This window comes from Citrus sinensis, chromosome 9 (genome assembly GCF_022201045.2).
Source record: "Citrus sinensis cultivar Valencia sweet orange chromosome 9, DVS_A1.0, whole genome shotgun sequence".
Lineage (NCBI taxonomy): Eukaryota > Viridiplantae > Streptophyta > Magnoliopsida > Sapindales > Rutaceae > Citrus > Citrus sinensis.
In genome coordinates, this window is record NC_068564.1 from 5,692,006 (window position 1) to 5,705,601 (window position 13,596).

General features: G+C 33.3%; 2 protein-coding genes across 3 annotated transcripts; both read right to left on the reverse strand.

The window, feature by feature from the left end:
- Positions 1 to 374: 374 nt before the first annotated feature.
- Positions 375 to 3,932, reverse strand: LOC102607688 (receptor protein kinase-like protein ZAR1). The gene is made up of 2 exons (XM_006489974.4): positions 2,371 to 3,932; positions 375 to 1,220 (listed from the first exon to the last, which is right to left on the reverse strand). The coding sequence occupies exons 1-2, from the start codon at positions 3,680 to 3,682 to the stop codon at positions 604 to 606; spliced, it is 1,929 nt and encodes a 642-aa protein (XP_006490037.2). The 5' UTR covers positions 3,683 to 3,932; the 3' UTR covers positions 375 to 603.
- Positions 3,933 to 5,082: 1,150 nt separating this feature from the next.
- LOC102607992 (OVARIAN TUMOR DOMAIN-containing deubiquitinating enzyme 4) lies at positions 5,083 to 8,575 on the reverse strand. Of its 2 annotated transcripts, none has more exons than XM_006489975.3 (6): positions 8,409 to 8,575; positions 6,655 to 7,257; positions 6,376 to 6,497; positions 6,197 to 6,237; positions 5,689 to 5,787; positions 5,083 to 5,442 (listed from the first exon to the last, which is right to left on the reverse strand). In XM_006489975.3, the coding sequence occupies exons 2-6, from the start codon at positions 7,244 to 7,246 to the stop codon at positions 5,271 to 5,273; spliced, it is 1,026 nt and encodes a 341-aa protein (XP_006490038.2). In that variant the 5' UTR covers positions 7,247 to 7,257; positions 8,409 to 8,575; the 3' UTR covers positions 5,083 to 5,270. The 2 variants fall into 2 exon arrangements, with proteins under 2 accessions (XP_006490038.2, XP_015389405.2); XM_015533919.3 differs by lacking the exon at positions 8,409 to 8,575 and adding an exon at positions 8,179 to 8,321.
- Between the last annotated feature and the right edge of the window lie 5,021 nt (positions 8,576 to 13,596).

Sequence of the window (13,596 nt, forward strand, 5' to 3'; positions counted from 1 at the left end):
CAATTTCAACTAATAATATAACCATGTATGGGGTTTTTTTTTAAGGATTTTAATTGGGGTGTAAAAAGCCCAAGTCGGAATCACTTTCAAATCAATGTCCAAGACCCACCCCCAGCCTCTATCCAGATCTAAGGCCCAGATAATAATCCGTCGCTTAGCCCCCATGAATGTTGAAACTTTATAATTGTGGAGAATGCAACAGCTTGTACAAAATTCAACAAGTTTGTCACCTGAATTATCTGGTCAGCAAAAGCATCTGATTTTCAAACTGAAAGCTGCTCGCATTTACAAAGTCGTTTTGCTTTTGCACATACAAGTAGCCATTTCAGCTATTTTTCCAAATTTTCCTTCAACAAATCTCTGCAGATGTAAACTTTTCAGCAGACCAAGAGTCAAGACTCGAGATGGACATAAATCAACACATTCAAGGAGAATGCAGTTGTTATGACAATATGTTAAGCAGGCATACACATCTGATACATCCAAAGAATCCCACAATCAATGACATCAATGACCCTGATAAAAAAAACAGCATCAAACACCGGGAAGTTGGCTACCTACTGGCTACAATGGACAAAACTTACAAGTCACTTCCAGTTAATTTCATTGCAGTTTGACGCGATCAAGACTCTCAGACACCGTTCTCATCCTCGGACGAAACTCTGGATCAAGTTCGGTGCAGTTGAGTGCAATATGGAATGTAGCGAGAACTTGTCTCTTTGCATGAACTTCTTTCACAAGTGCCGGGTCTATAACCTCAGACAAGGGACGTCTTTCACGGAAAGCTTTCCTCACAAGACTTTCTAAGCCCTTCCCATCATTTTCTGGTCCAGCATCAGGCAGCCTCCCAGTTAATATCTCCAAGAGTACAATCCCAAATGAGTAGACATCACATTTTTGATTGAATTTGCTGCCATATATTCGAGCCTCGGGTGCCAAGTAAACATTAGAGATAGCTGAAATTCTTGAACCCGTTCCAGAGGTTACAATGGTTTCATTTTTCGTTACTTTAGAGGTACCGGGGAGAAGACGGTTGAGTCCAAAACCTGAGATACAAGGATGGAGTTCATCATCAAGAAGTATTTTTGTGGACTTTATATTGCCATGCACATATTTTCGAGGGCTGTACTCATGTATGTACATTAGACCCCTTGCAGTTCCTTGAGCAATTTTTAACCTCGCCTCCCATGGAAGTGGTGGCAAAGAATCTGACGGTCCCGCTGCAACAACAGTTAAAACACCATCTTAAAAACCAATTAGACATTGATTATACTGCCAAACTTAAGCTTACTACCAGAACAGCCATAAGAAATTAGGGCTCCACCTCGTGCTGTCACTTTTATAATGAAAATGATGCACCTGTCTGTCACTTTATTGGGATCCATCCAAATAAATTATAGTCTTTGTATGTATTTATATAAGAAAACAGTGGCAGAGCACCAGGACCACAAAATAAATTCTTGTATTGAAGCTCTGTAACTAAGATGCAAACTTGTCCGTACAATGCATCTAATGACATGTGACATGTATCTTAACGGAGGGAAAAAAACAAAGAGAAAAAGGCCAAAGATCCATTAGAATTGAATAAATACTGTATCAATGAGGACAAACACTCTTTATTATGTCCAGTTCTCTGATTACAAAAAAAAAAAATCAAAGAAGTATAAGATTTCGAAATGGCCAAATTAAGAAGTGTATCTTTATGCAGTGAAAAAACAAGAAGCATATTCCAAACCCATCAATGTCATGTCCTATTTTCATTACAAATATTTGGATCCAAACATAAGATATTAAAGACATGGGCACCTCAACTTCAAAATTTTAAACTCAATCCTCCAATTTCAAGATGTTAAACAAAAGATTCATATCTCAGCAACACTCGATATTACATCATGGGAACGTGTTAAAATTGTCAAATCTCAAGAGTTTCTTAACTCTTAAACATGATTTTAAACTTGACTTCCACCAATAACAAATGTACTAGCACATCTTTTCAAATGTGCAATGGCATTCTAAAATTTACCAAGCTGCCTAGTTCCTTACCGTAAAATTAATTTACATCTAATGTAACCTAGAAGCTGCCTGCATCTAAATCTACTAACAGGGTTATTCTCCCTGCCACTGACTCTGATGACAGCAAATCAGAATTCAAGTTATAGTGAGCCCCTACACCAATCATATTACGGTTTTGAAAGGACAGATTGACACCCGTGATCATCAATCTGGGACCCAGCTATATCATTAAAGATGATTACAAGCCATACACTTAACATTAATAATCATCCCTACGAGTAATTTATTATTTTCCTAGTCCAATTCAACGGCTAATAATAACAGCAATTATCAACATCATGGAAAGAGGAATGTTACCATGCAACGCAGCGTACAAGCTCCCGTTGCGGATGAAATCAGAAATCAGCAACTTCTCGTCATTGGCATAGTAAAAAGCTTTCAACCGCACGATATTAGGGTGCTGGACCCTGGCGATGGCCTCCACCTCGCTCTCAAAGTCCTTGAACCGCCACGTGGCATCACCTTCAGTCAACCTCCTCACAGCCACCACGGTGGGCGCGCCCATACCCGATCCTCTTCCCACAACCACTTTATACATTATCCCATTCTTGCTCTTCCCCACCACGTAAGCCGATGCCCTCAACAAATCCTCTAATTCCAAACTAAACCCTTCATCGATGATGAAGAATTTACCCTTTTGCCCCTCCTCCTCATCAGTAACGAGCACAGCATCATTTGTCTTTTCCTCCTTTCCCATTTTGCCCTCCCGAGCTCTTCGTTTTCTCCGAAACAGCCATACCGAGACCGAAACGACGCCAACCACCACAGAAACGCCCGAAATTACAGAAACTACCACTGATCCATTTCTTCCCCCGTCCTTTACATCACCACTGTACCCAAAGTTAGTATTTTTAGGGTTTTGTGGGCCGTCTTCCACTTCTGGGTTTGCATGAACTTTGGGGTTTTCAGGTTCGGGGCATGGACTCTGCAAAGGAAACCCACAAAGCCCGGGGTTTCCTGAAAATGCAGTGGGTCCCTGGTTCAACAATGACCCCACTTGAGGTATCTCTCCACTGAGGTTATTATTCCTTAGATCCAAGCTCACCATCACCGGAAAATGACCATACATTTCCGGAATCTGGCCCGAGAACTGATTAAACGACAAGTTCAGAGTGCCAGTGAGGGCTCTGAGGTCGAGGAGAAACTCGGGCAAGGACCCGTTGAGGAGATTTGAAGACAAATCCAAGTGGGTCAAATTCTTGAGCGTTTTGATTCGGTCAGGTATTGGGCCGCAGAATGAGTTGTGTGCGAGGTCGAGGTAAACGAGGTTAGTGGCGTTGAAGAGATTGGCGGGTATTGGTTTCGAGAAGTTGTTGCTGGCGAGGCTGAGTCGAGTGAGTGAGTTCAGCAAGCCGAGTTCCGAAGGCATGTAGCCAGTGAGGTTCCTGTTTGGGAGGTACAGAGAGGTGACTCTGTTTCTAATGCAGTGAATGCCGGACCAGTGACACGGGGTCGAGTCTGACTCGGACCATGAGTCGAGAGCTCGAGTCGGGTCCTGTGCAATGGCTGCTTTGAGCGCAAGAAGCGCAAGGCCATCTTGGTTCAGAGAGAAACAAAGAGGAGCCGGGAATAATAACAGGAGTGCGAAGAAAAGGAGTGGAAGAAGCATTTTGGAACAATTTGATAATAAGGGCTTGCACTTTAATGGACTCTTAGTTCATTCTGATGATCACTGAATAATTTTGCAAGTGCAACGAGGAGTTGCAAAGAGAATGAAGAAGAGTTCGAAGAAGAAGAAGAAGGAGAAGGATATTTGAAATTGAATTGAATGAGTTGTTTGGTTTAGTTTAGTGTTACCGAGGTAGCTGCAGACACCAACGTGGCTAAGCAAACGTTTGAATTTTCTTGACTAGTGTACGCACTATATCCTTTTTTTTTTTTAAATAAATTTTAATTTTATAAAATAAATAAATAATTTAAATATTAAATCTTAAGTTAATAATCATTCACATTTTGTTCTTGCATGCATGCCTTGGTCGTGGCAAGATGTGTAATATTTTCTGAAAATTTATTTAATTTATTAAATTGGGGACGACATTTTGGTGAAAAGGGTAAAAGGGAAAGAAAAGATAAAGACATTTGTTCATGTCAGAAAGACAGACAGAACACGTTTCTTCACTTTTTCAGTTTCCACTAACAAAAAGGTCATTTTAGTAAATTCAGTTCGAGTTTGTTTTAAAATCAAACGAAATAAAACGACAATCGGAAAAAGCAGAAAGTCGTATGCACCAATGTCGTCTTCCGAGCAGCCAAATGGATGGGTTTTATATTATTTAATTACAAATGACGAAATTAACTCAATATTAAGCACATGAATTTTTAAGCATATGATAGTACTAAATTTTTAACTCATATATTTCTAATCTGAAGGCCGTGAGTTGTTAATTTTTTAAGTTATTGTATCGAATCCGAATCTAATTAAATAATAACGTGGACAGTGAGTTTAAATTTTGCCATGGGTAAGGGCACTTTTGTCAAAACCTGTGTAATCAACATTCAGTAAGAAATGACAGATTAACTGATGGGCCTCGAGGTTGTTATCTCTTTACCCGAAAAAGATTTAAAAAGAGAAGGTCCCAGCAGACTGTGATTTCAAACACCAACCACAAGAAATTCAAATTTGAGCAGGTGAATGAATATCCAAATAATAATAATACTACATGAGCAGGTAGTGGTTAAAATCTAATTATTTAGAGTCGGTAAAATCTCATGTTAAAAATAAGTTTCGAGAGAACTTACTGGAATGATTTTTAAATAATTTTATTTAACTGATTATTCGAGTTCGAATCTTAAAATAGGAGGTAAAAGTTTATATTATCATTTATGAGATAAATGCACTTCTAGGAAACTCCTAACAAACTCTATTCTAAGAAATAGAAACTACTAACAAAGTTAAGCAGGCGGGTATTTTTGCCACCCCAACTTGCCCTCATTCCAACACTCACGTTTCACCTTCAAAGAAGCTTCACGATTTCTCACATTTTGCCAAAACATAGTACGAGAAAGAGATGATGATGATCATTGTGGACTTTATTCCAGAATAAAATATCATTTTTGTTAAACCATGAAAATCATCCTTGCTACCTTATTGAACTCCTTTCCGTATAACATTATGCAATACAGCTACATGATACGAACTTGTGTCGACTAAACTAACACAGGAATTAATCTTGTTTCCTTTCTATCAAATATCAGCACTAAAGTTTTGATATACCACCTTCATGCCCAAGATTTTGCAAAGCATCATAGTGGCCAAATCCATGATAGAGAACCCTGATAGGTTTTTCCTTGCCATATTCTTGGCCATACTCGGCAATTGATATCAGGCCGCCTGCATCCTTATCATGCATATACACTGTGATTGGCATCCTGCGATTATCAGAATCACTGGATTCTGTCAGTTCAATGATGCAGACGACAAATTTTAACACAAAAAAAGTAATGGATAACTATATTTACACTGCCCCCGCCACCAGCAATGAGCCATTATGAACCCCGTGAAACAACAGTATCACATTCAGAAAACCAATAGCTCAGTTGGCTAGGGAGTGCAATGGGGTAGGATAGATTTAAGGTCAAATTCCTACAAAGCAAAAGAAAGAGAGAAACACTTACCGGAGAACATGAGAAGCCATGAGCAATTCAGGCTCACCTCCCCAAACATGTGGCTTCCTAATCTGTGAAACATATAAGTCAAAATCACCTTCAATGAACCTGTTGATATTGAAGACCACCACAACCAAGTCCATCAGTGAGAACTCTAAAATAGGTTAAATGGCATCAGCATGTTCTTTGATATAACAAATGTCATATTAGACGTCTGGGAAGACAGTACATGGTAAGGATCACATCATGTGTAACTTAATTCTTCTCTCCTACAGACATGTTACTGCCTTCTAGGAAAAAATCTGCCAGAGATATTGTCATGCACAAGATTCCTTAAAAGTTTGTTTAATGGTTCCTCATAACAGGGTGGCATTCATGATTTTCTATCAGAATTTATTTCTTTTTACTTCATCCAAAAATTACTCATCTATTTTATACAATTCTTCAGCTAAAATCAAAACGAGGTAACCATATAAAAAAGGTAACAATTTGACAGTGGTACAACCCATAAATGTACCATTCTGTCTCTTCCCTTCTCTTTATAAACTCATCCGCAACCTGAAAAGTAAAATGAATGGGAAAAATGAGATTGCATTCAAGAATAACAGATACCCCTTAGGATAAAACTACAGGGGCCTTCTAGAAGGAAAAAATACAAAAATAAAAGAGCGAGAGAAGAGAATACAAGGAACATACTTTAGCCCGTAAGTCATCAGCAAGTTCTCTCTGGATACTCACACTTGGAGCAGGTTTCCCAGCTCTTAAACAAGCCCCATGAGCAACAGCACGGAACAAACATCTGCCATCTCCAGGTATGCCTGCATATTATCTAGTTATCTACACTGGAATGCAAGTATTCAAAATTATTTCACATGTAAAGATTTCAGAACTATCAACATGAGTAATATACAATTACTTGTAACAAAAATGTATAACTGTACGAAATTCAGGGGTGATGTGGCGCTCAATGCTTACCAATAACAGAATAGTCAGTATATACTTTCTTCCCATGTAAATATTTTACATTTGACAAATCATAATCCTCTTCTCCATCCTCTTTCTCATCGGCAGCTTCAGCATGCGCTTTAGAACTCGAATAACAAACTAATAATCCACAAATTAAGCCAGCAGATGCACATCCTTTTGGCCAATCTATAGGTCCAGCATTAAGCTTCAGTTTGGGAAGCACCCCTTGACTGGGCACCAAGAGCCTCATCTTCATACTACGGCAAGCCAATGAAATTTCAATATGTCTCTTTTGAGATCCTCTTGAACCAATGAAACTCCGAATTGTTAATGGCCGCAAATTGCACCTTGGTTTGGTGAGACCAGGACTAAAACAAGTTGCCTGGAATGGTTGCAAGACATTAAGAGATGAAGAAGAGATTGTTCGTGAGATGCCAGCATAGTTCTTCTTAGACTGCCCGCTGCACAAATAGAAACAACATGAACTGGAAGGTCCTCGATATGTCACACCACATATATTGCCACCCATTTGTCCTTGAAATCGTCCACCCAGGTTGACAACATTCTTTGCACAGGCACAGATTGAGGTAGAAACAATCATGTTGGCATAGCCTGTGGGAATAGTGTGTCAACAACAATTTAGATGAATAACCAAGTAAGTGTCCATCAAAACTATGTCTCTAATAAATGAATGTCAGTTGGCTCAAATCATCTACCGTTGCAGCTATTTCATTTCCACCAATATCAACTAATTCATAATGTCTAAAACCACAAACATACTTTTTACCTGCCTGCATGCCTAAAGAAATTATTTTGCCATCATATCTCTGTCACATAGGGCTTAAGTTACAAAACCCATTTTGCATTTCACACTCCTAGGCTTTAGACTTTGGCACAATTTCGTGTTGAACTGGGAAAGCTCAACAAGATTTGAAGTAAATTATGGTCCAACTATAGACTCAATGCTCTACCCTCCAAGCAACTTTACGTTGAATGTTAACCAACACAATGGTATCAATTCTAAGGTGACTTAACATGATGTTGAATCAACATTCACCCTAAAGGAATTACATAAAGGACATCCTTCCATAGAACAATGATTGAGTAGAAACCAAAAAAGAAACAAATAAACAAGACTAAATAGATCAAATTCAAGCATATTTGATTTCAATTAAATATTAAGCGTAGTTATCTCAAACAAATTCCCAAAAGTTGAATAAATTAGAGCCTGTTTGGTCCATTTGCCAAGTATGCTCGTAAACAGAAGTTTGATGGACTCCTATCATCATCTAACAGCCGATAATTCTCTAACAACCCAATGCCAAACTCAATCCCTTCTTTGGAGCTAGACTGACTAGATATTTGAATTTTTCCAGCTTACAGAATCCATCAAGATTAAGCCATTACTAAAACAATCAATCAAGATACAAGTCTATCCACAAGCCAAAAACAAAATAAATCATTGACTGTCAAATTCTCATTACCAGGAACAGAAGAATTAATAATATAATCCACAGTAAGGGAATAACTAACCATCAATATCTCCAGCAACCACAGCTAAAAGAAGCAGATAAAAAACCGAGAAGATAAAGAGAAATCTATTGAACATTTATTGATAAAACAAAACAACATACAATAAATGACAAAAGTGGTGAGTTAAAAACAAATAATAAAAAAAAATAACAATAACCCAGATAGCCTAATGCATTTTTCTGATTGTTTCTAGAAGACGAAAGAAAACTGGTGAAGTAAAGAATCATTACCTGCTAAAGCTTTGAATCCTTAACGATTCAACCCACCAGAGATAAAATGACTTTAATAATAACAAGCAATGTATAATTTCTCAAGGCTCCCTTTTTCTGATTGTGAGTTGAGTTTTATTTAAGTTGCTCATTTTGTTTTGCTTCTTCGATTCATTTGTGTGTTTCCGTGCTTATGTTTTTTATTCTTCGAGCCGAGGAGAAAACGGCGTCGTTTAAAAATTATTATCATTTTTTAATACATAAAATTCCCGAAGTAAATCAAGTAATACATCCAAATGGTATGTTTTATGCAAATCATATTTGAAGTAATCTTCAATTCAAACCATAAGACAGTTTGGCGTGCCGAAATTAACTGGACTTGGATTGAATTGAATTGAATTAATTTGGATAGTATATGATTGCACTAAATTATATTTAGTATTGTTATACGACTAGTGTAGTGTATGATTGAATTCAAATAATTAAATTAACTTAGAATAAAATTAAATGTACTAATATTAATCTATTAATTATTAGATATTTAAAATAATTTTATTTATATACATAAACCACAGATTGCAAATTCAAAATTTTAAAGATATAATACTAAACAATGAAAATAACTACACAAAGTAAGTCTTAATGCTTAAAGTCAAATATAGTTCAACAAAAATTTATATATGTATCTAAAATAAGGATGTAAATCTTATAAAAAGGGGGTAAAGTTAAAGGCTTGAGTAAGTTTTAATATGCCATGCTAAAGCCACCGTCCAGCTCCAATGATAATAAGCAATCTTTAAATAGATTTAACAATATTAAAAATTTATTAATCTAAAGATTGATTTTAATATTTTATGATAAATGAAAATAAATATCAAAAATACATACATTTTGAAATTGTTATAATATTTCTAATTTGTCAAATACATTTTACTAATATTAAAATCTATTAACCCAAACATTTATTTCAATGTTTTTTAAATACAAATTAAAATAAATAAAATAATTTACATTTTGCAATTTATTATAAATATTACAAAGTTAAATTAGTATTATTAGTCGGTTAAATAGATTTATTGTTGTTGTTGCCGCAACATTTTACACTGTCGTTTGGTTAAAAATGTTTTTGAAATATTTATGATATGAATGTCAAAAAACAGTCACATCCATATGCATTTTTCACTCACACACAATGTATTATGTGTATTTTATTAAGATCATAACGATTTTATTTTTTAAAAAAAAAACACCAAATGTATGAAAGAAGTTTAATAAAAACAATTTTTTTAAAACAATTCTATTGGTGGGAAAATCTAATTGAGTAAAACTAATACAAAATTTAATTGTTTTGAATGCTCAACACAATCCATTTCTCAATTAAGAATAAATTTTTAGATATTAGAGGAAACTAAATATAAATTAAATTTCTATACCAATTTATTAGCATTATAGTGCACTTTGTTATTGCCCTAACATTTTAGTTTCCTAACATTTTAATTATTATCAGCCAAAAATTCGTTAATCATTCCATCTCGCTCACCGACGTCATTCCCAAAGTCAGGAATATTACCTTCAAAGAGAGGCAATGGCGGAGGAATACCTTCAGACACTTGAGGCGAGATGGACACTCAAATGAGCCAAAAATTCATTAATCATGCCATCTTGCTCAATCAGTCCATCTAGCTCACCGACGTCATTCCCAAAGCCAAGAACATTACCTTCAGGGAGAGGCAATGGCGGAGGAACAGCTACGGCGGAAATTGTTTTATTCAAATTATTGCATTTTATTTTGCTGCTCCTATTTGTACGTGTGCGCATGTTTGTTCTTTGAAATAAAGAGAGAACTGCGTGGTTTTAAAGAATTATTATTATCATTTTTAAATGTATAAAATTGTCAAAGTAATAAATTTAAATGTTGTGTATTTTATGCATATCATATTTAAAGTATCTACTATTAATATTCAATTCAAACTCAAACACATAGAACAATTTGGCATGCGTCTATTATGTTTCATATTGTTTTGATTTATGTAGCGTCCTAAATTATATTTAGTGCTGTTCTATGATTTGCGTAGTGTAAGATTGAATTCAAATAATTAAATTAATTTAGAAAAAAATTAAATGTTCTAACATTAATCTATTCACTGCTAGATATTTAAAATAATTTTATTTATAAACCTAAACCACAGATTGAAAATTCAAAATTTTAAAGATATAATACGAAACAATGAAAATAACTAAACAAAATAAGTCTTAATGCTTAACCTCAAATTTAGTTCAATAAAAATTTATATAAGTATCTAAAATAAGGATTTAAATCTTATAAAAAAAAGGGGGTAAAGATAAAAGGCTTGAGTAAGTTTTAATATGTGATGCTAAAGCCAAGGTCTAGTTGCAAATGATAATAAGTAGTCTTTATATAGATTTATCAATATTAAAAGCTATTAATCCAAAGATTGATTTTAATATTTTATGGTAAATGAAAATAAATATCCCAAATACATACATTTTGAAGTTGTTATAATATTTCTAATTTGTCAAATGGATTTTACTAATATTAAAATATATTAACCCAAACATTTATGTAAGTATTTTTATAAATACAAATTATAATAAATAAAATAATTTACATTCTGAATTTTATTATAAATATTACAAAGTTAAATTAGTATTATTAGTCGGTTAAATAGATTTATTATTATTGCTGGTATTGTTGTTGCAACATTTGGCACTGTCATTTAGTCAAATGCTTTGGAAATATTTATGATATGAACTTTAAAATGCTATGGCATCTATCTACTTACAATTACAAAATATATGCATTTTTCACTCACACACAATGTATTATGTGTATTTTATTGAGATCATCAATGATTAAAAAAAACAAAACACGCCGAATGCATGAAGAAGTTTAATAAAAACAATTTTTCCCCCTAACAATTCTATTGGTAGGAAAATCTAATTGAGAAAACTTAATACAAAATTTAATTTTTTTAGTACTCAACACGATCTATTTCTTAATTAAGAATAAATTTATTTTAGATATTAGAAGAAACTAAATGTAATTAAATTTACATACCAATTTATTAGCGTTATAGTGCAATTTGTTATTGCCCTTCCATTTTAATTTTACTTGCAATTTCTCCTCGCACACCACTCCCACACTAGTCACAAATTAACAGCACAATGCATAATTTATCAGTTCTATTACCGCCTAGGAATTGATCTTGGCTGGTGTATAAATTAGGAATGGCAATAAAATCCGAACGCGGAGAATCTAGATGTAGACAGTTGAGATCCGCACGGATCTTGAATATCAAGCATTCGGATTTGATTAAATTTTATTTTAAATTAAAAATTTTATTTTATTTATGGATTTATGATGTCGTTGTATATTATTCGTGTTGAATTATTAATTGTTGAATTATGATTAAATTTTATTTGATATTATTAGATAAATTATTAAATTTTATTTTAAATTAAAAAATTAAAAATTAAATTTTATTTGTGTATTTATGTTATTGTTGTATATTATTCATGTTGAATTATTAATTGTTGAATTATGATTAAATTTTATTTGATATTATTAGGTAAATTATTGAATTTTTAAATTATATATTAAATTATTAAATTTTAATTTTTACAAATTTAGATATATGGAATACCCACCACATCCGGATCCACATTATTTTTTACGGATCCGAATTCAAGTGCACCTATATCTTGATCCGCATCCGGATTCAAATTTTGCCAACCCTAATAAATAAGCAAGCAATGCATAATTTATCATGTTTCCTCTTTGGATTGTCAATTAAGTTTTATTTAAATTCCTGCATTTTGTTTTGTATGTGTGCGCTTGTTTCTTCTAAGTAGAGAGACGCGTGGCTTAAAGATTTATTATTATCATTTTTAAATATATAGAATTGCCAAATTAATAAATCTAAATGTTTTGTATTTTAAGCATATCATAGTTTGGAATGCCTATATTATATTTCATATTGTTTGTGAATCGTATAGTGTAAGATTGGAATCAAATAATTGAATTAACTTAGAATAAAATTAAATATACTATTTTCATGTATTAATTGTTAGATAATTAAAATAATTTTATTTATTGACATAAACAACATTTTGCAAATTCAAAATTTTAAAATATATAACACAGAATGACAAAATATTAAAAAAATAATTTTATTTAAATCTTAAAAAAAGGTTATGGATAAATCTAAATTAAATTTATAAGTTTATTTTAGATATCAGACGAAACTAAATCTAAATAAAAGTTATATACATTAAACAAAACATACACCCTTTTCATTTCATCACTCTTTTTAATTTTTCTCAAGTTTCAAGTTTGTCGTTGAATTAGATTTGTAAAAATCCGACCAACCCATTATTGAATTAGGGAGTTATGATAATTGCTCTTCTCTATTTATCTCAACACTGCCCAATTTTCAATTAATCTCATTTATTTTCAAAATTTTCTCATTAAAATTAAAAACAAATATTAATTTTTTTAACTTTTTCTTTTTCTCCCTTTTTCTAGAATCACCACTATACCCATGTCATCATTAGGTGATTTCGTTTATGTGGAATGTGTTTTGTTGTTTAGTTTTCTGATTTTTGATCTGGGTATTCTTAATGTGGATACATTCATCAGAAATGAGATCACCTTCTGAATTGCTTGTATTTCGAATTTTTATTTGCTGATTTGAATGATTGCTTTGGTCAACGGGCTTTACTGCTAATAGTTGATATGGGCTTATGTCAGTTAATGTTTAGAGTGAAGATCTGGTCTTTTGGGCTGAAACTGGTTTTATTTTGCTTTCTTGCTAAATTGACTTTGCTTTATTCACTTGCTCTCTTCAGAGGTTATTATTATTATTTTTTTCCCGGTTCCTTTAGATATCATGATCTGCCTATTTTTCCCGGGAAGAGTGTTATATATTGCTAAATTAGATGTTTTTCCCGTTAAAATAATAAAATTCAGTTTAATGGGTATGATGTTGATTGCTATACTAGAAAAAAAAATGCATATGAAAGAGAAAAGAAAAAAAAATTAAAAAATAAATATTTATTTTTAATTCTTAAAAGTGTAATTTTGCAAATAAATAACATTAATTAGAAAGTGAGGGTTGTTAATAAAAGTTGTAGAGTCAAATATCACTACACTTGATTGGGTTGAGAAAAATTAACTCAACCCAACCAA

What these genes read in the sequence shown, in the direction of transcription:
- LOC102607992 (XM_015533919.3), bottom strand. Translation starts at nt 8,254, where the DNA reads ATGTTCAATAGATTTCTCTTTATCTTCTCGGTTTTTTATCTGCTTCTT. An exon ending in GGTTGCTGGAGATATTGATG is followed by an intron (nt 7,258 to 8,178) that starts GTTAGTTATTCC and finishes CTATTCCCACAG; the next exon opens with GCTATGCCAACATGATTGTT. An exon ending in CTGATGACTTACGGGCTAAA is followed by an intron (nt 6,238 to 6,375) that starts GTATGTTCCTTG and finishes TTTACTTTTCAG; the next exon opens with GTTGCGGATGAGTTTATAAA.
- LOC102607688 (XM_006489974.4), bottom strand. Translation starts at nt 3,682, where the DNA reads ATGCTTCTTCCACTCCTTTTCTTCGCACTCCTGTTATTATTCCCGGCT. An exon ending in CTTGTACGCTGCGTTGCATG is followed by an intron (nt 1,221 to 2,370) that starts GTAACATTCCTC and finishes CTGTTGTTGCAG; the next exon opens with CGGGACCGTCAGATTCTTTG.